Source organism: Varanus komodoensis, unplaced genomic scaffold (assembly GCF_004798865.1).
Source record: "Varanus komodoensis strain SLA01 unplaced genomic scaffold, ASM479886v1 scaffold20_1, whole genome shotgun sequence".
Lineage (NCBI taxonomy): Eukaryota > Metazoa > Chordata > Lepidosauria > Squamata > Varanidae > Varanus > Varanus komodoensis.
This window is the reverse complement of record NW_025335587.1, coordinates 11524063-11550793: the sequence shown is the minus strand read 5'-3', so window position 1 is coordinate 11550793 and position 26731 is coordinate 11524063. Positions and strand designations below refer to the sequence as shown.

At 47.4% G+C, this 26731-nt stretch overlaps 2 protein-coding genes across 4 annotated transcripts; one reads left to right on the top strand and one right to left on the bottom strand.

The window, feature by feature from the left end:
• Positions 1-1753: 1753 nt before the first annotated feature.
• On the bottom strand, positions 1754-8867 carry RPAIN (RPA interacting protein). 2 transcript variants are annotated; one of them, XM_044430458.1, is made up of 7 exons: positions 8722-8867; positions 7586-7774; positions 6183-6246; positions 5989-6103; positions 4730-4793; positions 3496-3630; positions 1754-1992 (listed from the first exon to the last, which is right to left on the bottom strand). In XM_044430458.1, exons 1-7 carry the CDS (start codon positions 8800-8802, stop codon positions 1963-1965), a joined length of 678 nt encoding a protein of 225 aa, XP_044286393.1. In that variant the 5' UTR covers positions 8803-8867; the 3' UTR covers positions 1754-1962. The 2 variants fall into 2 exon arrangements, with proteins under 2 accessions (XP_044286393.1, XP_044286391.1); XM_044430456.1 differs by lacking the exon at positions 1754-1992 and having other exon boundaries at positions 2605-3630.
• A 3865-nt stretch (positions 8868-12732) lies between these two features.
• DERL2 (derlin 2) lies at positions 12733-24647 on the top strand. 2 transcript variants are annotated; one of them, XM_044430357.1, is made up of 7 exons: positions 12733-12835; positions 15929-15994; positions 18030-18103; positions 20782-20875; positions 21967-22162; positions 23496-23586; positions 24124-24647. In XM_044430357.1, the coding sequence occupies exons 1-7, from the start codon at positions 12743-12745 to the stop codon at positions 24227-24229; spliced, it is 720 nt and encodes a 239-aa protein (XP_044286292.1). In that variant the 5' UTR covers positions 12733-12742; the 3' UTR covers positions 24230-24647. The 2 variants fall into 2 exon arrangements, with proteins under 2 accessions (XP_044286292.1, XP_044286293.1); XM_044430358.1 differs by lacking the exons at positions 23496-23586; positions 24124-24647 and adding an exon at positions 22520-22698.
• Positions 24648-26731: the final 2084 nt, after the last annotated feature.

The window sequence follows — 26731 nt, the reverse complement described above, 5'->3', positions numbered from 1 at the left end:
AGTGGGGAATCATCTGGAAAGCAGCCACTGAGAAGCGGGATCCCCCAGGGCTCTGTCCTTGGGCCAATCCTGTTCAATCTTTTCATCGATGACATGGAAGGAGGAGTGAACAGTCTGCTGATCAGATTTGCAGACGATACTAAAATGGGGGCGGTGGCCACAACTGAAGAGCAGGTACTCTGGATCCAGAAGGATCTGGACAGACTATGGAGGTGGGCAGGAGACAACAGGATGGCGTTCAATGTGGATAAGTGCAAGGTCTTGTACTTGGGGCATAGGAATAGCTGTCATAAGTACAGGTTAGGGGACAAGTGGCTGGAGAGCAGCACTTGGGGTGCTGGTTGACTGCAGGCTAAACATGAGCCAGCAGTGTGATGCAGGTGGTCAAGAGGGCGAGCGCCACCCTTGGTTGCATAGCCAGACGTGTGGCTTCTAGATCGAGAGGTATTCCTGCCACTCTATTTGACTCTGGTGTGCCTGCGACTGGAGTCTTGTGTTCAGAGGGACATAGCAAAGTTGGAATTGGTGCAGCGAAGGGCCACAGGGATGGTGGCCGGTTTGCAGGGAAAGCCATATGAGGTGAAACTGAGGGAGCTGGGTCTTTTCAGCCAGGAGAGGAGGAGTCTCTGTGTCTATAGGTACGTGTCATATAGGTACGTGAGGGGGTGTCACACAGAGGTGAGTAGAGACCTATTTCCCCTGCAGAAGAGGGCAGGACATGTTCCAGTGGAGCAAAACTCAGGGAATCAAGGTTCAGTTTGGATGCCAGGAAGTACTTCCTGATGATAAGGACCCCAAGGGTATGGAATGGAGCTTCAACCACCTCCCATGGAAGTCCATCGGTGAGGATGTTCAAGGACAGGCTGGAAGGCATGTCATGAGCGGAGCTGGCTGGAGCTGCAGGTCAGACTAGATTGCCCCAGAGTCCCCTTCTGACCCGCTCTGTTTCTAAGCCTAGAAAGACTTGACTGTGTGCGCATAAATGCTAGTTTCTTGAGCAAAAGTTATCAATGGAACCAAGGCATCACTTGTTTTAAATCTAATTCAAATATCTGACAGGCATCTCCACCATTATGGTTAATTGCCACTCTTGGAATTGGTGGTGGATGGAGTGAAGTGTGCATACCCGAGTGTGATACTGACTCTCCCTCTGCCCTCTTTCATGCATCCCAGTTGGTTGGTGTTAAAGCACTTCTAAGAACTTCTTTATTACCCTTTTATTTACCATTTTTCTTGTGTTATTTTTATCCTTCCTAATTCCCTCTTAAAATATCCTCCTCCACCACCCATTTCACTGCATCCTGTAATACTAGTACATCTATCATGCTACATCCAGTCCATGCACTCTGATGCAGACAGAAACATACCTGGCATAGCAATACAATTAACATCTTGCAGGGATGGGGAAAAGGTTTCCAGGTGTTGCTAGACGCCAGTTCCCATCACTGCAGTCAATGCAATGGGATGATGGAAGCTGTAGCTCAGCATATCAAACTGGGGAAGGGCCCTGAGTAATGTGAATTGTGTGTTGACCAACCATTGAGTTCCAAGGTATCCATCCAGCTCTGCTTTGATGTGAATGATTGGTAGAAGCAAACATGCGTCTTTGGAAACCATCATCCAAAATCCTGCAGCTCAGAAACCAGGGGTTTTCCCCACAAAGCAGGAGGACTGTCCTCTTGGCTTGGAGGCCACAGGACTTGAACACAGAATGAAAGTGCGAGACTTGCTCCAAACCTACTTGAAAGCAACATTAATTTAAAAAGGAGTTTTATTCAGCAGGGAAGAGTACAAAACGGCACAGCTCCATTCAAGAATGAAATAGCGGACATTTTGTGCAATGTCTATTACACCCTCCCCAAAAAACCAAAAAAACACACACACAGAAAACACTTCTTAGTAGATGAAGAAAGTTTTATAGCAGCATTCGTTTTTCCCATAGGGCTTGTAGTGCAGATAAGATTACAAAATGACTGTCCAGGAATCACATGCCTAGAAGCAGAAATAAAGATTGTGCTCTTAATAAGTTACCCAGACTTATTTCCAAGGTGCATGTGCAGTGTTGTTTTTGTAGCTCAACCCATTCATACTGAGCAGCACTATGGAGATCGCTGCATGCGACTTTCCAAAATGGACCTCTCTTTTTAGTTCTGTAAGCGGTAACCATACTGTGAGATCTCCATTCAGGCAAATTTGCCCTCTGCTCAAGCAACCATTCCCTGTGGGCAGCAGCAGAAAGCTACTCCTCAGAGGGGCATATTTCATTCCCCCCCCCCCTTATTCCCCTTTCCAAACCCCCACCCCCCCCCCCCCCGGGAAAATTTTGCTTGTTGGTCAAATACAAACCCCAATTTTTCTAGGAATAAAAGGATTCTCACTGCATTCATGCAATACCCTCAAAGTATGACTGCCATTTCACTTTTATAGTATTTAGTGGATAAAAAGGTAAAGGTTTCCCTTTGACATTAAGTCCAGTCATGCCTGACTCTAGGGAGCGGTGCTCATCTCCGTTTCCTGGCCGAGGGAGCCAGCATTTGTCTGCAGACAGTCTTCGTGGACATGTGGCCAGCATGACTAAACACCAAAGTGCACGGAACGCTGTTACCTGCCCACTGAAGTGGTACCTTTTTATCTACTCACATTTGCATGCTTTCAAACTATAGATTTGCCTTAAAGTCATAATCAAACTTTTAGACATATGATTTAGCTGCTCTTTAAAGGAATTTTATTCTCTCCACAATTAAGTTATTCCATTTTTAGCCCACTTTTAAAATATAACTGTAAATGATTGTTGTTCAGATGCTTTTGCTATGTTTACAAAGAAACAGGATAAAAAGCAACAATTGAGTTTTCAAAGAAAATGTAAATTTTTAAAAATGCCAACAGAAGGAGGTCAACCCTACTCTGTGAATTTGTCTTAGGATCTCCCTTGTTACAGAACTAGTCACAATGGGAATGTTGGAGAAAATGAGGAATGAAGTGTTGGCCTACAACTCCCATAATCCTTCCCAACTGGCTATGTTGGCTAGAGGTGATGGGAGTTGTAGAACAGAAGAAGGGCAGGACCTCACTTTGCCCACCCTTAGAAGGACCTTTATAGTCTTATCCAGTCGGACTCTTTATGCTCCTGAGTGAACATTTGCACAGATGTTGCTTTCCACAGACGTCCCCACCCTTCCTTTCATAACCAAAGTAATTCATGACCATCGCTCCCCTTGACAATACTCCATTTCATCCAACCTCCATTTCTCTTCAACCCGTGGCAACAGAACCACTTCTTTCTGCCCTCAACCTGCTTTACTTTCTGCAAAGCCTGGGAGTTTCCCAACCTCCCTTCTGCACCTGGACGGTGCTGCTCCTTGCTGAACACTGACATTTGAAGGAATGACAAATACTACTTAGGGTGGCCGGATGAGCAAGCTGAGAACTGCACCCCCTTCTAAAAAGGCCCTGCTTGAATCCCCTGATGTTTGGCCGCAAGATAAAAAACCTCACCAGACAGCTCATAAGAAGGCTGGTTTCTCCTTCCACCCCATTTGTTATAGCAAACTCGGGGTTTCTGTCACAGTGGTGGCCATGCTCTGTCACACCGTCTTCTAGCAGCGACCGGAGCTTGTCTTCTGTCATCCCCTGAGAAGAGAAGTAATCAGTGCCACCAATTCATCAATCTTTTCCCTGCCCCTTCCCTCTTCATGAATTTGGTTTCAGCAGCTGGAATTTGTTCAGCCCAAGGGCAATGCTGTGGACCCAAAAAAAAATTTGCTTCAGGATAGGATGAAGAGGCAGGAGAAAGCAAACCACAATCCTGAAAATTTTTTGTTAAGGGAAACCAGAAAACAGATGCCTTGGCATTTAGGCTCACAGTTTATACCAGGAGTGTGGAAGCTCTTCCAGGTCAAGAGACAAATGCACTTGAAAAGAATCAAGTTCTCCAGAGTTCCATCCGGAGCTGACTTGGGCCGGGTGGTGGGGGAAAAATACCAAACAATTCCAGCTTACAGCTCTGAAAACCACTTAGACTTTAGGAGAGACAATTCAACCTTTTAGAAACTGCACAAAGAGCAGGAACTGCCCCAGGGGCTGGCTGGCTTGAAGGGCAAGACTGCTGCAGTCATCATGGTTCTGCCCAACATCCTAGATGGCTCAGGAGGCCCCTTCTGAGCCGTTCTGTTTCTATCTCCTACCAGGCCTGGCAGGCTCCCCGCATTCTCCAGCAGAGAAGGGAGTTTTCATCAACTTGCTGCCCAACCCGTTCATCTTTATACTGCCCCAGACCTGCAAATTTCTGGGCAATGCAAAGGCATGGATAACACAAAAGGCATCATACCGTAAAATCAGCATAATCTAAGCAGCTAAAATAGGTCTGTTTTCAAAAGTAAGACTACACCAGCATAATGTGACTTCATTTCTCAATTTTCCCAAGAGCCAAAGCTCTTGGGGCAAACCGCCCCAACAACCCCAGATGCCATCAAATTCAGAGAAAAGGGCAGTCTTACCCCTCTAAAAGGAGAGCAGAGTTGGTGTCAGGCAGGATTCAGGGGAGGTCATTCCATCATTACAACAACAACAACAGCCACCACCAAGAAAGCCCTACTTATTGTTGCCTCATGTGGGGAAAGGACTCAGATGCAGATCACATCCAATAGTCAAGATTCCTGCTGCAAATCAGATTATTTACTTCTAAAATATAGCCCCTCCCTCAGACAAGGGCTTTGGTGCATTTGCTCACCTGTGTACCAATCTGCAGTCCACACTGACATACAACCAGGTAACTCGTTACATTGAGGTAGCTTCTAGGAAACAAAATGCAAGCATGAAAGTAGAACAGGGTTCTTTCCAGGTCGGATCTCGGGAGCTTAAGTTCTCAGGGCCACATTGCACTGCTGAGCAAGCAAGGAGGAAAACAGTGTGTCCTTCCTGCAAAACGCTAAATTTTAGCAGAGGAATTTCAAACTTGTCAAAGTGGGGAGAACTGCAAAAGCTGGAAAACTACCAAAAATTTTGCCTGGGAAACAGAAGGCAGCTTGCTGAGGAATCCCAAAAGGATTCGGGCCACGGACTGGAGAATAGATCCTGATCTATTCTCTGGTCCTTGCTGAGCTCAGCTCCACGGAAGAAAGCTTTCCTTAGGCGCTTACAGTTGTGAGTATACAGGTTGGGCATATCGACTGGCTGAATGCCAGGCTGCAACATTTTGGTGTAGGTCATGCTTGTTATTTTCTTGGGAGTGGAACACCCTGCAGTTTGCAGAGAGAGAGAGAGCGCAAAAGTTACACGTGCGAACATATATGAAAAAGGCTTTAAAGCAGGGGAAGGGGCTCCAGAACAGCCCAACTTCATTCTATTTCATGTATCACATTTCTGGAGCATCCAATAGCCAATGGGACAGTTTACAAGGATTAAAAACCGTAAAAATGAGAGCTAGCATGGCATAGTGGTTGGAGTGTTGGGCTGGAGACCTGACAGACCCAGGTTCAGGTCTCTGCTTGGCTATGAAGCTTGTTTGGTCACTTTGTGCCAGTCAATATCTGCCGGACCTACCCCACAGGGTTGTTGTGGGGATAAAATGGAGCTGTGGAAACCAGGCAAGAAATAAATGCCATGTAATAATCGTAATACTAAAATGTGCAATACGTGTATATATGCAATTTAGCTACAAATAATTATGCCTCAGCCACCATAAATCCTCACAATATCCCATGCCTGAGGGGGACTGAAAATGTTCATAAAATGAGGACCATTAGAGAAGAAAATGGAAAACCAAAAAGATACAGTTACAGAACACCCTGGAAAGGCCTGTGGCTGGCGACCTGACTGCAACATTCAGTGTCAGGCCTTACTAAGGAATACCATCCAGAAATGACTAAAGTAGATTCCCAGTGTAAACTGAAGATGGTGGTGAGGGGGGAAACACCTTTTTCTCCCCTATCTTGAGAGGGATCTGTGGGAACACCTTGGGGTCAGAGGACAGGCTAAGGCCTTCCTCACCGTTGACAAACAGGGCAGATAATCAAGTGTTCTGCATCCAAGCCGTCGAGCATCGCGTTCAGGCACTCCTCATCAAACTGCAGACCTCGCTCGTACTCCTCAATGGCCATCTTTTCTGCAACGGAGAGCACCAGGGTCACTTGCTGCCGATGGCTCTCCAAGTCACAACCCATCGAAATCAAACAGTCAAGTACCTTGCAGCATCAGCTCCTGTTGGATTTCCTCCAGGACAGCCAGGTCGAAAGGATCTTCCGGCACCTACAGAGAAAAGTGGTAGGTCTGTTTCCACTTTTTCCAAGGACAGGAAAAGCCTCAAAAGGCTTTTGCAACATCATACGAACTGAAACGTTCCTGCTTCAGGAACCACCGCCTGCTGCCAAGATCCGCCTCTTCTCCTAGCCTGGGGAAGTGGGCCACATCACCCAAAGGCTAAAGGGCTTCCGGGGAGGGGAGCCGCAAGCAGAAAAAGCCGAGAAGCGGGGAACTCTTGGAGCTAGCAAGGGACTCAGCTGCTCCGAGCAGGGTGGCCTGAGCACATTCCTCTGTGCTTCCCCCAGCAGAGTGAAAGGTTTAAATGGACAGGGCCACTCAAATTGAGTGGATGGGCTGAGAGAAAGCATTCTGGCTCGGCACATTTGGAGGGTACCAGACTAGGGAAAGTGGGCCTAGTAGTTCCCCACAAGATAATATCTATTTAGTGTTCTTCTTGATACAGCAGAGAGAGGGGCTTCAGGCTCCAACCGAGGCCCTCCCAGGTCCCTTAGATGGCCTGGGCCTCTGTCTCCCAACCATCCACCCCGGCTGTTTCCTGGTTCCCACCCCTTCAATATTCTAAAGGCTTGAAACTCTTCTCCGAAGGCCTAATTACTGGGAGAGTTTTGTGCTGCAACAGGCTGGGATTGGGGCATTTTGGCCGGGCTCCTTTTTATTTGACCCCCTCCCCCCTTTGTGCCACTGAGCTATCCAACCCTGGGAAGCTTCCCACCAGAACTGCTTTGAAGTTGAAATCAGCCTTTGGGATGAAAGATGGTTCCCATGTCTGGTATCTTTTAACTTTTTAAAAATATCATTCACTTCTTCACAAACCCTATTTTACTTGTTATTTAAACCAAAAAGATAGGATAAGTCTTTTAACATTTTCATCCGATGCTCCTTTCCACAACCCACCACGGATGGGTCGTGGCCCCTCAGTTTTGCAAGACAGCTTGAGAACCTAGCCTGGCACCACACAAGTGGGACTACAAAGCGAGCTGTAACCAGGGCACCACCACAGAAAAGGCCCTGTCTGAACGTACAAGCCTGAAAGGATAGCCAAGGAGAGTAAGAAACCTCTTTTTACCTGAGGGCTGAATTCTATCTAGGACAAGTTTCCAGAGGCTGTACTCCAGCCATGGGTGGAGCTAAAGGCCAAATGGGGTGAGGCTCAAATGCCAGTATTTTTTAAGCTCAGCCTTCTAAGTGCTCATAACTAAGGCTTAAAAGGCAGTTTCATTCCTTTTAAACCCGCAAAAGCTGGGAATGCACTAAACAATGGGGTGTGGAGAGCCAAAGAGGGTTCTACCTGTGCGAGATGCCCTTGCTGCTGTACTGCACTCACCTGGGCTAAAGGGTTCTGCTTCCAGAGGGCGGGCAGGTGAACACCCGTCGTCTGCAGGGCCTGCCATTCCATCTCCATCGCCTCCTGCACCAAACTGCCTCTTCCAGCTTTGCAAGTGACATCCTCTCCCAACTGGCGGTACCTTTCCAGCAGCCGTGCCCGGCTACTCTTCAGCCTCTCCACACAGCGCTGGAGCAGGAAAAAAGAGAGCTGTCCATTTGACTTTTGTGATCTCCTGTGGATGAGGTCACGCTCCAGCAGATTCTGATGTTGGCAGATATGCCTCCAAGAGGAAACGCTTCCAAAACCTTTTCCTTTTCCAAGAGGAAACGCTTTCAAAACCTTCCAAAATTTTGAGCTGCCCTAAACTTTGCCTGAGATTGCAAAACCAGCTGTGGGGTGGAGCTGTAGTGCATGGTAGAGCAGCTGTTTGCATGCAGGAGAACCAGTCCCTGGGAACTCCAGGTAGAGGTAAAGCATCCCACCTGAAGCCCTGGATAGCCGGCACTGACAATACTGGACTCACTGGACAAAGATGCAACCCCTGTCCTCAAACGAGCCCAAGCAGGGGGTGTGGATGACCCTCCCCCATTTCATTCTCACAAGCCTGTGAAGAAGGCGAGGGTCCACCTGGCCTTAGGCCTCAAGGGCACCACTGCCAGGAGCACAGGCAGCCGGTCCTGCACACACATCTCAGGAAACAAGCCTCACCCATTTCAACAGGGTAACTCTCCCAGTGGTTGGATCGCACTGCCCATAATCCCCGGCTAGCACAGCCCTTGGGAGCTGCAGCGCTCATCACCACAGTTCCCCGGCCCATGTCCCCAGGCAGGCTGCCCAGATTCCGGGCACTGAGCAACAAGCCCGCTCGGGCAGGTTGGCTCTCCACCAGCGGCTGGCCTTCGGCACAGCTCTCAGCCCACCTGCGAGGGCGGGGGTCGCACTGCCCGTTCGAGGCGCAGCCCCAGGCGCTTCGCGCACGGCAGGCAAGCGCGCCCCCTTGCCAGGAGCGCTCGCTTCCGGCCCCCCGGGCCCCCGCCGCCGGCTCGCGAGGGCAGGGCGACGGCTGGGCTCGCTCGCTGCAATGCACCCCGTCCTGGAGCGGTCGCGCCACGGGAGGGGGCGCGCCAGCCCACCTGGCGGAAGGCCTCCTTCCACGGCGGAGTCCCGCCGCCCTTGTACAGCGCCCGGCGCCGCTGGACGAGCCCGTCCTCCATCCTCGTCCCCGGAGGCGCCCCGCGCACGAAGGCCACTTCAGCTGCCCGTACGAGCCAGGCGCAGTTCGCTTTGCCGCTTGTCCAAAGCACGCCGGGAAACGAAGTCCGATGCAGAACTCCGGCGCCCGGAGCATGCCGGGAAAAGCCTCTCGTCGCCTGCTCGGGACTGTAGCCCAAGAGGCTTGGAGGGCAGCCTGTTAGGGACGGTTCTTTTCGGTTATGTTCCCCCCCCCCCCCCGTTTTGGAGTGAAAAAAGAAGAGAGACAAGGTTTTATGCCATAGAACTAAAATAATCTCCCCCCCCCACCCAAGAAAGGGGGAAGCAGAAGGCCTCCGAAGTGATTAAACTATAAATACTATTAAAGACGTTGGGTTGACAAAACAATAAAAAATAAAATCTAGTAGTAGAATAACAACATCAGAAAAGCTAGATTAAAAAAAAGTTACAATGATAAATGCCGAAGAGTGCAATTCTACTGGTTTGCACAGGAGAAAAATACCTCCAACTCCCAGCAAAAGGTCTAAACCTGTGCACGCTTAGGCAGAAAAAAGATGTAGTTATTTTTATTTTATTTATTTAGACAGCTTATATGCTGCCCCCTTCGCATAAGCCACAGGGCGGCTTACAATCATTAAAATCCCGCATATAAATACACAAAATATATAGAATACATAAAATACTGGAAACAGCCTTCCAACGAGCTGGTTGGGAGCTGGAGACCTTTTTCGTGTTTGATCGTATTTAATCCTATTTAATGCATTGGACTGTATGAGGACCCCCAGGATGTTGGTCCTGGGGGACTTCAATCTCCATGCCGAGTCTGGACTGACCGGGGCGGCTCAGGACTTCATGGCCTCTATGATGGCCATGGGCCTGTCTCAACACGTCATCGGCCCGACCCATGAACGTGGACACACTCTGGACCTGGTTTTCTCGACGGGGCAGGAAGAGGATGACCTGAGGGTGAGGAACTTATGTTTGACTCCCCTGTCATGGTCAGATCACCTCCTGGTGAGGTTTGTGCTCGAGAGTGGCCTCTCCCTCTATAAGAGTACAGACCCGATTGTATGGGCCTGCCCCTGGAGCCAGATGGATTCCTGAAGGCCCTGGGGGAGTTTCCTGCTGACAAGACTGGTGCTCCTGTCGAGGCTCTGGTCGAACTGTGGAACGGAGAGATGACCAGGGCCGTGGACACGATCGCTCCCAAGCGTCCTCTCCCACCGGGCAGAGTCCGCTCTTCCCCTTGGTATACACCTGAATTGCGGGCGATGAAGCAGGTTGGGAGATGGCTAGAGCATAGGTGGAGGAAATCACGTGATGAATCTGACCGAACACACTTGAGAGCCCACTATCGGGCCTATGCTGTGGCGGTGAGGGCAGCGAAAAAGAATTTTTTTCCGCTTCCATTGCTTCCTCACAATGCTGTCCGGCGGAGCTTTTTCGAGTGGTGCAGGGCCTGGTTCGTCCAGGTCTGAAAGAAGACCTGGTTCCACCCTCAAAGGCTCTCTGTGACCACTTTGCCAGGCATTTCAGGGAGAAAATCGCTCAGATTCGTCACGAGCTGGATTCCACTAGTGAATCAGAGGTCTCTGGGGAGACGCCAATGCTACCGTCTGGTCCAAAATTGTTGGAGGAATTTCAATTATTGCGGCCCGATGATGTGGACAAGGTACTTGGACGAGTACGTCCCACCACTTGCCTATTGGATCCTTGCCCGTCTTGGTTAATAAATAACTCCAAGCACGGGATTGGGACTTGGATCTTGGAAGTGGTTAACGCTTCTCTGAGGGAGGGTCGAGTGCCTGCCCCTTTAAAGGAGGCGGTAATACGACCAGTCCTGAAGAAGGCGTCACTGGATCCAGAGGTGGCCACTAACTATAGACCAGTGGCCAACATCCCGTTTCTGGGCAAGGTGTTGGAGCGAGTGGTGGCGGGACAACTCCAAGCACTCTTGGATGAAACAGATTATCTGGATCCTTTTCAGTCCGGCTTCAGACCCGGGTACAGTACTGAATCTGCCTTGGTCACCCTGTATGATGACCTGTGCAGGGAGAAGGACAGGGGGAGTGCATCCCTGTTGGTTCTTCTGGACCTCTCGGCAGCTTTCGATACCATCGACCATGGTATCCTTCTGGATAGACTAGCGGGATTGGGGGTTGGAGGCACTGCTTTGCAATGGTTCCGCTCCTATCTCAACGGTCGATTCCAGAAGGTGGTGCTGGGGGACCATGTCTCTGCGTCATGGCAGCTATGCCATGGAGTACCACAGGGCTCCATTCTATCCCCTCTGCTATTTAACATCTATATGAAACCACTGGGAGAGGTCATCAGGAGGTGTGGGCTGCAGAATCATCAGTACGCTGATGATACCCAGCTCTACCTCTCGTTTTCCACCAATCCAGGTGAGGCAGTGGCTGTGCTGAACCGGTGCTTGGCCGAGGTAAGGGAATGGATGAGGGCCAATAAACTGAAACTCAACCCAGACAAGACGGAGGTCCTGTTGGTTGGCGGATTGGGCTTCGGAGAGGGTGGATTTGACCTGGTCCTGAATGGTGCAACACTCCCTCTTAGGGATAAGGTCCGCAGCTTAGGAGTACCCCTCGACCCGGAGCTTTCACTGGAAGCTCAGGTGACAGCAGTGGTGAGGAACGCCTTCCTTCAGCTTCGGCTGATTAATCAGCTTCGCCCCTACCTGGAGTTCGACTGCCTGGCGACGGTGACACACGCGCTGGTGACTTCCCGCCTAGACTTCTGTAACGCGGTTTACGTGGGGCTTCCCCTGAAGATGGTCTGAACACTTCAATTGGTGCAAAATAGAGCTGCCAGGTTGCTGACGGGGACGGGGCGTTATGCTCACATGACTCCAGTCCTCCGTCAGCTTCACTGGCTGCCCATTGAAGCCCGGGCCCAATTCAAGGTGTTGATTATGACCTATAAAGCCCTAAACGGCTTGGGTCCTGGCTACCTGAACGAGCACTTACGTCCGTATATGCCCGACTGCCCTTTGAGATCTGCGGGAGAGTCCCTTCTCCGGGAACCCTCCATGAAAGAAATTAGGAGAGTAAATACTCGGAGGAGGGCTTTCTCTGCGGTGGCGCCCAACCTATGGAATTCACTCCCCAAAGAGGTCCGCCTGGCACCGTCGTTACTGGTTTTTCGGCGCCAGGTAAAGACCTTTTTATTTAAACATCATTTTAATTGTTAAAATATATGATCTGGCCAGGGCAACTTCTTCTTCTTCCTTCTCTTTTCTCCTCCTATATTATTTATTTACTTACTTTATACTGATAATTTTAATTTTATATTATTATGTTTGTAACTCAATGTATTTTTTGTATTTAATGGTAACTTATTATGTTCTATTGTATTTCAATGTATTTTATTGTGTTGTAAGCCGCCCCGAGGCTTCGGCAAGGGGCGGCATAGAAATGTTATAATAATAATAATAACAACAACAACAACAACAACTAATGTTTGGGGGTTGGCTGTTTTTATTGCCAGGCCTCAGAAGAGAAGCTCCTTCCGTAACTACATCAAAATTCTGAGAGGCTCCTCGCTTCCGCCCCGGAGCAGAGGCAAATGAGAAATGCCCCTACGGAACTCACATGTCGGCGCAGTTGCTTCATCCTTTACAGTCAAAAGTCTATGTAACAAAGCCTCTTATCTCATCAAGTGCTACAGCGACACGGCGTTACCAGCTGGTGTATCTCCCTCTCCCTCTCTATATGTTTAAGTCCTCCAGCCGGAGAGAGCAGTTCCGATTGGTCTGGCGAAGGCGAGAGGCCGCGCTGATTGGACCAAAGCAGCACATGGAGAGGAGAGGGAAAGAGTGTCGTTTTGGGCGCTGATTGGGCGCCGGCTTGGGTTCTCCGCGGATTCTGATTGGCAGAGGCGAGCCGACGCCGTGAGGGGAGGTGCCGCAGCGGAGGCGCCGCCAAAATGGCGTACCAGACCTTCCGGCAAGAGTACCTGCAGGTGCCTCCCGTCACCCGGGCCTACACCACCGCCTGCGTCCTCACTACTGCCGCAGTGGTGAGTAGGGGGCCGCGGAGGGGGCTCTCCCGGTGCTGGGGAAGGGCTGCTGGGTAGGTCCTAATTTGCATGGCCCCGCCCCGGGCACGCCCCGTCACCGGCAATGGGGTCTCGAGGCGCCCCGAGCCCTCCGGCGAGTTCACAAGCCCCCTTTACCTGCACGACGGCCCTGCGAGGTGGGCCTGTCGACGACAGCCCTGCGAGGGGGACAGGCAGTCTGCATCGCTCACGTGCTTTGATGCACCAGGAGCCGTTTTATTTCATTCCATTTGTTATCCTCCTATCCCGCCTTTTGTTTTCCTTTCGAGCAATTCCGAGGCGTTTTACATAATTCGCTCCTCAGGCTTATCCTCAGAACAACTACCCTGTGAGATAAGTTGGGATGAATGTCTGTGACTGGCCTGAAGTGACCCAGTGAGCTTCACAGCCAAGTGGGACTGAGAGCCTTGACTTCCTGGTCCAGCTCTTTGATGCCACATCAGCTCTCACAACACTCCCTACCAGATGGGGATTTGAACCCACACGGACATGCATTTTTCAGATCTTAAGGCGACAGCCATAACCACTCAGTCATTTATTTCTTCCTACCTGCAATGCATTCATTACCTTGCATTGATTCTCACAGCAGCCTTGTAAGGTAGATCAGGTTGACTTGCCCACCGTAACCTCACAGGGGAGATCAGAAGTGCCAGTTCATTGTAGTTCCACAAAATAAATAGGCCAATCCTTCTTTTGCACATGCTTTGACCTGTTAAAAATACTCATGTGCATGTCTTCCTGCTTCTAAGGAGTTCATAAATTCTCTTATTATCTTCACAACAGCCCTGCAAAGTAGATCCCATGGGCCCTGTGAAGTAGAAACATAGAAACAAAGTGGGTTAGAAGGGGTCTTCCAGGCCATCTAGTCTGACCCCCAGCTCCAGCCAGCACTGCTGATATAATCCCCAACATGTGACTTGTCCAATCCAAATAGACCTGACAGGTTTGTCCACAACACCTCTAGAAGTGTTGTGAAAATTAAAAGTGAGCTGGGAAGAGCCATGCACATGGTCTTGAACTAGAAGAAAAATGTGGCTTGCATTTAGAATTTTCAGTAATCAAAGCATGTGTTTTGTCCTGTTGAGCTGTATCCTCCACCATTTTATCTTTAGCCAAAAAGTCAACCTGAGGTTGCTCTGCAGACCAGCAGAAGTTCATGCAGTCCCTCTCCACTCTACTGTTTGAGAGTGTTTAACTTGGCACTGCCTCAGATTGAAACTCAGACCAGTATGCACACCACAAGCTGAATGACTGGGCTCGGTGGGCAGTAGCAGCCATATGCAATGTTTGCCAGTGGTAACTGGCATTGTTTTTTGAGCCCCCTTCAAATTGTGGCTTCTCCTTTTGGTTTGCTGGTCAACTGGTAACTATGATCAGTTCTGCACATTTCAGTCTGCCCCAAAGCCTCTTAGCCATTTTTCTAAATATCATTGTATCTCAAGGGTCTTGCGTACACCTTGCTTGAAGGGTGCCTTTTTCATTCTTCAGCAAGTTTAATTCTATTGCCAGAGGTTTGAATTGGGATAAGGGATTATCACCCTAGCTGTGTTAACTGGTTTACCTTGTGGTAAAACGTCCTGCATCAACTGCACTGCCACTTTCTGCATTTAATCTCCTTTTAATCTCACTGTTTATAGTTGTTCCTTATCACGACCCAAGGCACAGGTATAATTCTGAAATTCTACATAACACTCCATGCATTTGATAGAAGAAGATAGAGCTCACACAAGCCTACATGAGAATAAACTTGTTAGCCTTTTGCTGCAGCATAGACACTCTTTGAAAGCCATATTAAAAGGTGCCCTGACTCTAAATATTATTCTACTGTTACATTGAATATATGGACCCTCCTGTTTTCCTCTTGCGAGGAACCCAAGGTGGCTTGCAGGTTCTGCTCTCCATTTTATCCTCAGAACAGCAACCCTGTGAGGGTGGTTAGGCTCAAGCAAACCCAGCACACCCAAGTCCCAAGTTTGATTCCCAGTCCAGCATTTTAAATCCCTATACCACACAGCAGTTTTATACACCTTCATGGGTTTTGATAGAGACCTCCTCCATAGGATGTTTTCGGAGAGATTTGTGGTGGAGCAGCTGCTTTGCATGAAAAAGGCCAAGTTCAATCTCTGACAACTTTAGGGCTGGAAAAATTCCTGCCTGAAGCCCTGGGGACCTGCTGTCAGTCCATGTTGCAACACTGGACTAGATTTTGGTCTCCAAACGTTATAGATGGGTGGGCAATTCTGGGGATTTGAAAAAGGGCTGTGAGTCCCACCATAAAATGCCTCTTCAGTGGATCAGTGCTTCAACTCTCCCTGTTGGGTCTCCCTTACTCAGTGAAAACTCATTTTCATCTCTGTTAAAACCGTATCTCTTTAAATAAGGGATTGTCTAATTCAGCTAATTGCTGGCACTATATTTCAGCTACTGTGTCCTTTATACTGTTTGTTCCTTTATACTGTTTATTCCTGTTTGGCAGCACCCAACCGTTGCTTCTTCCAGAGAGGAAGTTATTTACCTGTTTCATGGAAATTAAGAAATGATAATTGTAAATGGATTCTCTGCATTCTTTCAACAGACTGCTATTACAGCACTGGAAGTCCCTAAAAATACTTTTGATATATGAATGGGTAGCATATTATGAGACTTGAATGGTTGCATGTTTGGATATTTGCTCTTCTTTTGCAGCTGATTTCTAGAAAGTTGTATGCATCTCTTACCTATTCCTTGCTATATATACGAATCTATGTATATCTATTTAAAGCAGGGAAAAATAATAAAAGAAGCTTTGTGGGTGCCCACAGGGACCATCCATGTTGGGGATGCCCTGAGTCCAACTCCTTACCCAGTGGAAGAAATCATTTTAAAATATCTCTGGCAGATGGCTGTCTGGTTTCTCCTCAAATACCTCCAGTGATGGGGAACCCATGCCTCCTTAGCTGATTTCATTGGTTTATCGAAGGCTATTTAGCTGACACTTTGGTGACAAATAGTGTGCTTGTAAGTTGCATTGCTATACTGAAAAAGTGATTTCCTTTGTATTTTCTTTGCTTTCAGCAATTAGAATTAATCACACCATTTCAGCTGTACTTCAACCCTGAACTGATATTCAAGCACTTTCAAGTAAGTATCTCTTTATGTTATCAGGACCCTTGGGGACAGTTGTTACATCCAAGTTTCTGCAATAGAAGATTGCTGATATTTTCAAGAAATGGACTCAGGCAAATCATTTCTCTGCTTGTGGGGTGTTTCAGGGTTGTTGCAAGTGGGAACGCTTGAAGTTTTTGGTGGGAGATGAATGAAAGCATCTGTTTTGATCACCTGCGTTGGTTCCGCCAACGTTCCATGCTTCTGCTCTGTTACCAAGCAGCAGTCAGTTACTGCATGCCTTCTTCTTCCCTTATGCTGAAGTGCCAGAATCAGCCTACGCTAAGAATGTCCTTAAAAACTGAAATTAAAATAGAAATAAAGAGACCGCATTAATTAAAAAAAGTTAAAGGGAGTGTTTAAAGGCATTGGTGCTAAGTAGGCAGCTGACCAGTTTTTCAATTATTGTGGCTTCATGCAATATCTGACAATATTTGACTAGTGGGTAGATTGTCTTAGGATCTTGGTGGTGAGCTAAGGGATATATTTGTTGTGATATTTGCTTTAGAAAGCTACAGATGTTCAGGAATGGAATGTTCTTTCCTTGCTTTAGATTTGCACCTGACCATTAAATCTTCCAACTCTCTTCTGTTCCTTCCTTCTTTGTATGTTCAAAAATCCAATTATGAAAAAAGCAATATCAAGCTTGACTATAAGTCTTTGTTGACCATAGTTGCAAATAAGTTTTGTTGTTCAAAGCTTACCAAAGAAGAGGACTTACTATCCTGCCATGCACTGATTGCCAGCTTGTTTCTGGGCCAAATTCAAAGTGCTGGTTTTAACCTATGAAGTCACACATGGCTCAGGACTGCATATTCCTGTACGGAGCTACCCAGCCCCCGAGTCAGCTTCAGCAGCAGTCTCTCTGTGCATCTTCGGAGAAGTGAGGCCACAGGGGTGTCTGTTCAGAAACAGACCTTTTCTGTGATAGCAGTCCAGTGTTTCTAGAACAATCCCACTTGGGAGCTTATTTGTATTCTTTTGACACCAGGCAAAGATGTGATTTTTCCAGGCATTTGGACCTTATCTGTGGCCCAGTTGTTGGATGTTTGCATGGTGTTCATTTTTGGCTGTAAGAGAAGCCTTGTGCATTTGCAGGTGGAAGCTTTGCCCATTATATTTTTAGTTATGATCTTACAGTGTTTATATTTATTAGTATTTGCACTGATTGCTATTTAAATTGATTTCAGGGTCTTCTTCCTGAGATATTAATAATGGATTTCTGTATGGTGGGCATAAGTCAATTTGAGATTGCTTTTTGTTGTGGGAAGCAATGCATTCTTTTCATAACAATATTTAATATAAGAAGGCATAACTGCTCAGAGTCTATGGGAATGGAGCAGTATATAAATACTAAAAAGTTCTCCACTACCGCAATTTTGTGCAACTTGCAGTGTTTGGGTTCAGTCTGTGTGGCAGCAAAAGCAGCAGAGTCTTCTAACACTCCTAAATGGTTTCCATTTGACCTCATTGCTTAAAATTTCACAGGCACACTTGCCTGCTTCTAAGTGAGAATAACACTTCAGGCATCACATAAAATGCATTCTAGTCCACAAAAGCTTATACCGCACTAAAAGGGAAGCTGCAAGACTCTTTGTTGTTAAATTTACTATGTAAAGGTTTGAGTCCTCTGTTCTCCAAGCAACTGATCCTGCTTTCATGAAAACATGTTTGTATATTTATTACACTCAATAAGGATGCTCTACAAACCTCTGTGCTGTAACATTATTTTTGCTGTCATAATGTTGTCAAGAAAATCAGGTCCATACTTAATTGCTGCCCTAGCAGAAGGCCTAATCCTTAATTGCAAGCAAGCTGCTACTAAGGAGGAAAAAATACTCTGTAAATACCCATTTGTTTGTCTCTCCTGTGTAAAGAAAGGAGAGGAAACCACATCTTGTTCAGTGTGGCCTTAGTTTGTGCACTTAACTGAACTGAAACTTATTTTGATTCATGCAACGGTTTGCTATAAGTACATCTTCTAACATTGGATCACCTTCTGTTTTTGCAGGTATGGAGGCTAATCACCAACTACCTTTTCTTTGGACCGGTTGGCTTTAACTTTTTGTTTAACATGATATTCTTGTATCTTTTCTTCATCGTTTTATAAGCACTCCTTGGGTCCTCGAAATGCAAGAGGATGTATGTAAAAGCCCCTCTGGAAGGGCTCCTGCATTCTGCATGTGTCAAGAAATAATTCACAAGTGGATGATGTAACCTGTTAGAAAAGAGTGCAAGCCATTCCTTTGTCCTTGTGGATTTTAAAGAGTGTTTGTTTTACTGGCTCAGATTTCACCAGTGTGCAAAGATTGCCCTAGCTCTGGGTTTCGAGTTTGGACACAATTCACAGGGTTACCTTAAACCTGTGCAGCTTATCTTGTTTAGGCCCAAGGTACCCAAAGGACTTTCTGTTCCAGTACACCACACTATTTCATCCACTCTAGACACTGCTCCAGGCACCTTGGTTTTTGGCAGTGAAGTTGAGGAATAAGGGCCAAACCCTGAAATATGGATGTTGATTTCTGCAGGGCCACCCCCTCCAAGAAAGGAAAAATTATAAATCTGAGCCAGAGAATAATTTGATGGTTAGAATAGTCATGCTTGCTTTTATTGGAACTTTTCCCCCAAGCATGGAAATATGAATTCTCTGAAGCCAGGGCTGACTAAATCACTCATTAGGAATTAAGTGGGTGGTGACGAGAGACAAGGGCTTTCTTGGTGGCTTCGTTTTCTCAGATCTGCTCAGCAACATATGCCTTCTCTTTTTAGTGCAAGTGGGAAAACATTTTCACGCCGGACTGTTGACCAATTCTTGTATTAAGCACTGGCTCTCTATGGTATTATATATTCTGCTGCTCTGAGATGCAAGACTGATAGCTGTTTTCATCACCTAAAACCTGACATGACAGGTATGGAGACAGACAGGTGTTCAGTAAGAAAACCTTTAGGGAAAATTAGGCCATGGGTGATGGGCCTGCCTAGCCCGGGGGTGGACAAAGCTTTGAAGGGGGCATGTGATGTTGGGCTGAACATTCGCCACACGCACACAACCCCCACCCCGCCTGTGTTGCTGATGTAGTTCAGTCTTTTTGTTGCTCCAGCAATCCTGATAGAAATTGCTCTTTTACAATGAGGAAAGCATAATCTATGAGGATCTATTAAGGAAAGAGTAGAAGGCCTTTTCTCTCAGCCCCCTTTGCCAGTGATCTTGAAGGAGATCACATTTTTCTCACTGCCACTGAGGAAAAAGGAATTTGTATCAATTGGTCGTGGGTAAGAGGATTCATGGCACTGTTGGAGATGGGAATTAAGGGCTCGGGGGTTGATATGCAGCCCCCGAACTGGGTTGCACACCTCAGATTTCACCTGTGTGGCAACATTTTTCCTACCAAGCCACTCAGAGTGGCTTACATAATTCCCTCCTCCTCTCAGTCTTATTCTTGCAACAGCAACCCTGTGAGGTAGGCCAGGTTGAGACTGTTCCTGGCCCATAGTCGCCCAGTGAACTCCATGGCTGAGTGGGGACTTGAACCCAGATCACCTGCATGCCATGCTGTGCTCTTAACCACAATGTCACGCTGTCTTGACTTGCGTGTGTTAACTGCTCCATTAAGTCTGTGTAAGAGAGTGATCTGCGACTTGTAGCTGAGATGTGGGATTTTTTTTTTTTATTTGGTACTACGCCGGGGCATTTTATTCAAAATACTTCCACATTTAGGAGCCAAATTAAAGTGTTGCTTCCCCACCCCCAGTATTTATTAGTGCTTGAATTATCACATCACTGCACAATGTGGACTCTTGGCAGCATTTTATGATTATTGCATGATGTTTTGTACAAACAGTTTTGCTGGCTTGATTTGGGAACTGCCTTGGAGGTGGAACATCATAATTTTTAAAAAATAAATATTTTTGGTGGTCCTTCAAGTTGGGGAAGCAAACCGTTTCCCCTTTCAGCTTTTTCAATGGATAAAATGACCTCCTTGCTAAATGTCAGCATGATTCGCTTTGAAAATGCTCTCCCAGGTTGGAGTCACCTGCTAGGAAAACAGATTTGATGACAGACTCACACAGAAGCGAGCCATTTATTATTTGTTTCTTTCCTGTTTGGCTTTGAATACCCTTTCTTTAGACAGCAAAGCAAATTGTCAACTTCTCAGTCAACTAAACCTTGTCAGCCGAAACGCAGCTGGTCTCTTAATATATCCACTGCCCACTGCTCCAGAGTCACTGATGCTGGTTCAGAGGGTGTGGCCAGGCCTGCTAGAAGAAGCAGACGACCTTGGTGGGTATCGCTGGCATTGACCTTGCTTTGCCAGCTGGTTCTGAAGCGGAGCAACGAAAGAGAGGTCCCAGTTTTAACATCCTAGAGCTATTGGAACTCAGGAAGAGCCCCCTGCTTAAAAAACAGGCTTGCCAGGTGAGGTGCTACATTTCTTGGCACAAGATGATACTTCTCTAACCAGGTGCCCGCTGGACGTCTGGGGCTGCAACCCCCAATGGGCACGCTAGCTGGGAATGATGCGAGTTGCAGTCCAGCGCGTCTGGGAGGCTCCAGGATGGAAAAGGCAGCATTAGAACAAGATGAGTGATGCCTGACTGGCTGGCAGACACCTCTCTCCCCCAGCCCCCTTCCCCGATCCTTGGAAATCATCCACGGGAACTTTTAGAGCCAAAACACAGTTGGCACCTTCATCTCCTTCTGAAAGTAAAAGCTAACAGGACACGCCCTGGTATGCAGAGTTTTCCTGACCGTGTAACTTCAGATATCGCTACTGCCGAATGCTTGAGGAAGGCTCCTTTCGAGGACGGACAGCAGACTTCGTGTTCATGTTCCTTTTTGGTGGACTCTTAATGACTGTATCCTTTTGCTTCTGAGCTGGACAGTAGCTAAGATTTCCCCACCTTGGGAGCAGCTGCAGGGGAATTCGGGGTATCTTTCCCAGTGCGCATTGAGCATACACAGGGCTGCGGGGGGACCCAGCAAATGTAGGCGATTCCAGCACTGACAGCGCAGAACAGAACAGTTCTCCTGCCGGGGTCACACCACCGTGCGTTATACACAACGAGTGGCGCATGAAGGTGGCCCCAATCCACCCTAAAGCCACATTGGAGAAGCCCTCCACAGCTTCTCTCCAAACTGAGAGAGTTTGTCATAGCGCAACACTCTCAAGGTGGACAGTTAGTCCACCGTGCAGATCAATCGAGGCAGCTGCGGGACCTCAGCCTGGGATTACAGGGAGACCCGAGTGCTCTCTGGGCACAAATTTACTTGTATGAGGAAGCAGAAGCTAATGAAACCATTGCCAATCCAGCATTGGGAATATGTAAAGAACAGCCTTCCCCACCCTGCTTTGAATTACAGTTTCCATCATTCCCAGCCACTGCTGTGCTGAATGGGACTGATGGCAGTTGCCGCTGGAGACAGCTGGACGGAAGCGGCTTGCCTGCTTCTAGGCCCTTCTGCTTCGAATTCTTTATTGTGCCCTTTCTGTTTTTATCATGGGTTTGCTGGCCGGAGGGCTTTTAGCCATGAATTCATTTTAAAAACCCACCCTGCACAAAGCCCCTTTCTCCTTGTATTACGTGTGTGTGAGTTTGTGTGATGTGTGGATAGCCGTTCTTCATTACTGTTTTGCCTGTTACGGGAAGTCTTGCTCTGGAGGCCTAGCTGAGTTCAAACCTCACTAATTTTCCAGCTACCACAAAGCCTTGAGTCTGTTTAAACATCACACCAAGTGTTGGTCAGGAAGCTAAAATGTGGTTTTACAAACTGTGGTTTGCAGATACTGCTTAAGCATAAGTTGAAACCGCAGTTTGAAGTGGTGTGCATGCCATGGTGCGCATAGATACATGAAATGAAAGAAATGTTTACAGCCGCTTCCCACTGCCTTTGTATTTCAATGGTTCCATTTCTGTTCACAGTGTCTCTTTAACCATCTCTCCACCAGCTCTTTGGCTTGTTTGTCAACTTGGTTTTCTTAGGCCAGGCATTTACAATAATGCTAGTGTATGTCTGGAGCCGCAGGAACCCTTTTGTCCGCATGAATTTCTTCGGCCTTCTCATCTTTCAAGCACCCTTCCTTCCATGGGTTCTCATGGGATTTTCACTCTTACTGGGAAACTCCATTATTGTTGACCTCCTGGGTAAGAAAAGCATAATTCTGACAGTATGGAGAACGTGAGGAAACCTTTCCCTTTTCAACCAACCTTATCTGATACCGGTGTAGGGTTGTTTTACATTTTCCACATGAACGCATGGTGAATTGGGTCATTCTGCAGTGGGTTTTTAAATTATGGACACGCAGCTGTAGAATTGGGCAACAGCCTTCTTATCTGACCCACCCCAGATCCACAAATACTGCAACTCTACAGCCGAAGACTAATTTGAATTATTATTAGAAATGCTATGTAAAACAAGGTGCTGTGCAGTGTGAATATCTAGAAATTGGTAAGGGCAGCAAAACTGCCTGCTGGTGTATAATCTTAATTTGCTTTCCCCAGCTTGGTGCTCTCCAGAGGTTTGGGATATCAGCTCCCATCAGGCCCAGCCACCATGGCTAATAGTCTGGGATGAAAAATCCTGGAAGGCACCAGCTTTGGGAAGGCTGTGCTAAATAGACGTATGAGGCAAGGGAAGAGGAAGAACAAGACAAAATCAAAATAGTTCTGTTACCTGAAAAGGCAAGTAAAAATAAGTCCGTCTGGCGGAAGAAAATATCTCTCTTAACCATGGTGAAGAGACTGGGAAAAGCTCGCAAGCTTATGTGTCATTGTCCCTCTTGAATTGTCCAGCGTGGATTTCTATGCCTGCTGGTGGCATTTAACCATGGTTGGCATCACATCTGCATCCATTCTGAACGGTTAATGCTACTCAGAGCAGTTCCATTCAGCCAGGGATTGATTACACCGACACTGTAATTAAAATGGACCTACACACACCCACGCGGTCGTGATAGGTCAGGCACGACTTTGCGACTAACAACATCACACACACAGAGAGTAGGGTGTTGTGAGATGCGAGAGGGGAAGGAAAAAACCTGGGCCTTCCCAGTAGAAACATAGAAGCAGAGCGAGTCAGAAGGGGCTTCCTGGGCCATCTAGTCTGACAGCTGGCTTCATTCATGACATGCCTGCCATGTGCATGTCAGTAAGCTGGTCCCCACCTCATTAACCAATTTTTAAAGGATTTCTCCTCACAGCACTCTAAACCTAAGTGGAAACACCCCTTGGTTTTTTGTCCAAGCCTGTAGAGGCTTGTGGCCACCTGTGGCCACTGATTCTTGTGTGTTTACCTTCCAGTTCAGTTTCCATAGAGGGATATTCACATACATTTTTTTTCCTAATCTGTCTGGGACTAGCTACAATAATATGTTGGGCAAAGAGCAATTAGGCCTTTAATTTTGTAGTGCAACTAGAATGCCATATTTGCAAAGGCAGCACTGAAGAAAGATCTCAACTTTTTCTCTTTTATCTCTAGGCATTGCTGTAGGTCACATATATTTTTTCTTGGAAGACGTCTTCCCAAATCAACCCGGGGGTGGAAAGCTGCTCAAAACACCATCAATTCTGTACGTGCCTTTCTGTGTCAGGCGTTTTCTTTGGCAGGAAGGTGGAAAAGCTCCGCAAATCAGTTCAGAGGCGCTGGGGTGTTCAGGGTGATGGGGCAAGGAATGAATGGAGATGGGCTTGTGATGCTGGGATAGGTTTGCTTAGCTTTTGATCCTTTGCCCTCATTTCTGTAAGCATGAAGTCCGGAGCTGCCTCTTTTTTCTAGCAAGGGTAATTGACTGCACATCAGCTCTGCAATAGGTAAACTGATCTCCCAGGTAATAGACTGTACATTGCCAGAGGCACACAGAGGAAATGCCTTACGTGCGGAAGCAGGTGTCGAAACATTCCTGCCCAAGGCCCCAAAAAGACACTGCCATCCATCCATGACCCCTCCCCAATTTCCAAACACCAGAGGCGCAAGAGGATATAGCGAGCAGCAGGCCATTTGGGGGCTTTCTCAAAGTAGACCCTGTGGCCACCCGCTGCCAAATGCAAGCTAGGTATTTTCAGTTCTCTGACTTGCTGATACAAGCATTTCTTAATTTTCCAAACAGGAAAGCAATATTTGATACACCAGAAGATGACCCCAATTATAACCCACTGCCTGAAGAGCGGCCTGGCGGCTTTGCCTGGGGCGAGGGCCAGCGCCTTGGAGGCTGACTACAGGCTGCTTGGCTAACACGCAACCAACTTCTCTGGGGACAGGCGAGAGTCACATGGGAGATGTACCTGCCATGTTGCGGAGGAAGGAAGTGTCGACAGCTTTATTAGTGTGAACATACAAGACCCCTTTTTTCCAAAGAAAGAAGATATAAAATGGTGTTCTGCCAAACATACCTTTTCCAGGAAATTGACGGGAATATCATGCTCTCTCGGGAGCTATCCTTGCATTGAGTGGTTCAGGAATGAGTTTTCCAAGCCAAGACAAACTGAAAATGCAAGCTTTCTCAACACATTTAGTGAGATCATCAGTTGTTGTGTTAAAAAGAAAAACAAATTATTTCTAAGGCTTTTTTTTCAATTTTATTTGATACAGGGACTGGAGAACTTCAAAAGATGAATAAAACTTTTGATTTTCCATTTTGATTAGATGCTTTGAAACAGATGAGCTCACTTTGGTCTTTGGCTTTAGCAAAAGCACTGTTGAAACAAAGCAGTGCCGAAGATCCAATCTTGTTCTCCAAAGTCTTGGGTGGATTCTGTTTGCTGCCTACCTGGAAACCTTCGTGTTTGTCCTGCTGCTGCTGCATTTGTGGATTGAGGCTGCTGTTAGCAAGGGTGGAAGCAGCTGCGTGGCTTCAGGTGAAAGCTGGCCAAGCAAGGATGCAACATTCACACAGTCCCTAAGTGAGGCACCTCTCATCATTGTTAAATGTATCTTCTGACCTGTAGGGAGAAAATTAGCGCTGTATGGAACGATCAGCCCCCCCCCCCCCGCAAAAAAAGTGGCAATTGAGGCCATACTTCGGGATCACCAAAATAGTCTGGACAGAGATGAGAAGTTAGCATTGTCTCGCAAATAAAGTGGGAACTGGCTGTGGCACACGTGGGCTCGGGTTCCGCCACTGGTGTGAGCTTGTTGTGTGATTGACAGCAGGGCTGACCTTTGATTTCTCCCTCTGTAAAGCACAGCACGGGGTTGCTCTGAAGCAGGTGAAGGAGGCTATGAAGCAGTGTCTAGGGCCTGCGATGCTTGAAGTGGGATCTGAGGCACAGTGATGCGGCAACAGTGCTTCAGACGCACCTGCTTCCAGAAGATCGCAGTCGGTCTCCCCTCCCACCTGCTTTTCCAGCCATCACTTCTTTAGTGAACATGTATGGCCCCTGACCACAATCAGACCTTATTTAGGGATTTGACTCTAACTTTTTCCGCCTAAAGGATGTTTATACTTTTGCCAGCCTTTGGGTACCTTGTCCGGGTCTCCCGTGTTTGGGTGATGCCAAGCTTGGCTACCTAAGTCAGTGGCACGCTTGCCTGAACACTAGAAATTAAAGGAACAGTGTGAGTTGAGTTCAGATCCTCACTTCTGGCTTCCACCATGTACTCAATAAGGGCACAATCCTATACATGTTCAGAGAGCAGATAAAAGTCCTACTGCTGGGCATGCTGGGAGTTGTAGGACTTTTTTCTCCTCTAAACATGGATTGTGCCTCAGGTGGTTAGTTTAAAACATTCTGCTATGGAGTAAGCTCTACTAGAAAGTGTGACTTGTTCTTAAGCGTAGAACTGCATTGTCATTGGCCGCAGGCAACTCACACAGCTCTTGCTAAAATCTGTAATAAATGGATATTATAAGGGCTATTTTAAAATGCATTCAAAAATCAGGTCCTTTGAACCCTCAGAGGTTCACTCATCTGGTATTAAACTATTGCATATGAAGAGCTAGCATGGCGTAGATACGGGTGCAAGAAAGCTGGTGGTCAAAGCTGTGTATACTGGCTATTGAACCGTCTGGGCCCCTAGCCGCCTTTTCCCCAGCCACTGTGGACAGTGACTGTCATGACCGGAAAAACTCCAGCCGCAGCCCATCCTGTTTGGAGAGCACTGGTTTGGGCAAGGCCAGTGTATTCAGGAACTTGTTCCAAAGTACAAAATACTTTGCAAAAAGCAAGGCCCTTTCCTGAGTTTGCTACAGTCCTTGTCCTTGTGCTGTGGCCATCTTGAGAATCTCGTCCTTTTTGCAGTTCTGGAGGAGACAGGAAAAGACTGGAGCCAGTGGGCTTCCCTACATGGCGAGAGAGTGGTGCTGAATTCATGTGTGTGCCAAGGCACCGTGCCTTCCCCACTCAAGGTGCTCGGACTTGGGTAGCCATTACACTTAAGGCTGCAGAGGAAGCCCTGGCAAGGTGTATTTCTGGGTAAGCGCACCAAGGGTCAGGCTGCAAAAGCTGAGGCCGTTCCAGAGCATTTGTCTCGGTGCCTTCCTGCTTCCAGAGGCAAGGAGGACCCCTGCCTCGGGCGGCTTTAAAAGGGTATTGGCCAAATTCCTGAAGGAGAAAAGATCCAGTGCTAGCCATGAGCATGTTGAAGAGCAGCGTGCCTCTCAGTACTAGTTGCTGGGATGCAACGACAGGAGACACTGCCTTCCAGCACAGCTTGTGGGCTTCTCAGAAAACATCTGGCTGGCCATTGTGGGAAGCAGAACCATTGTTTGGCCCAGC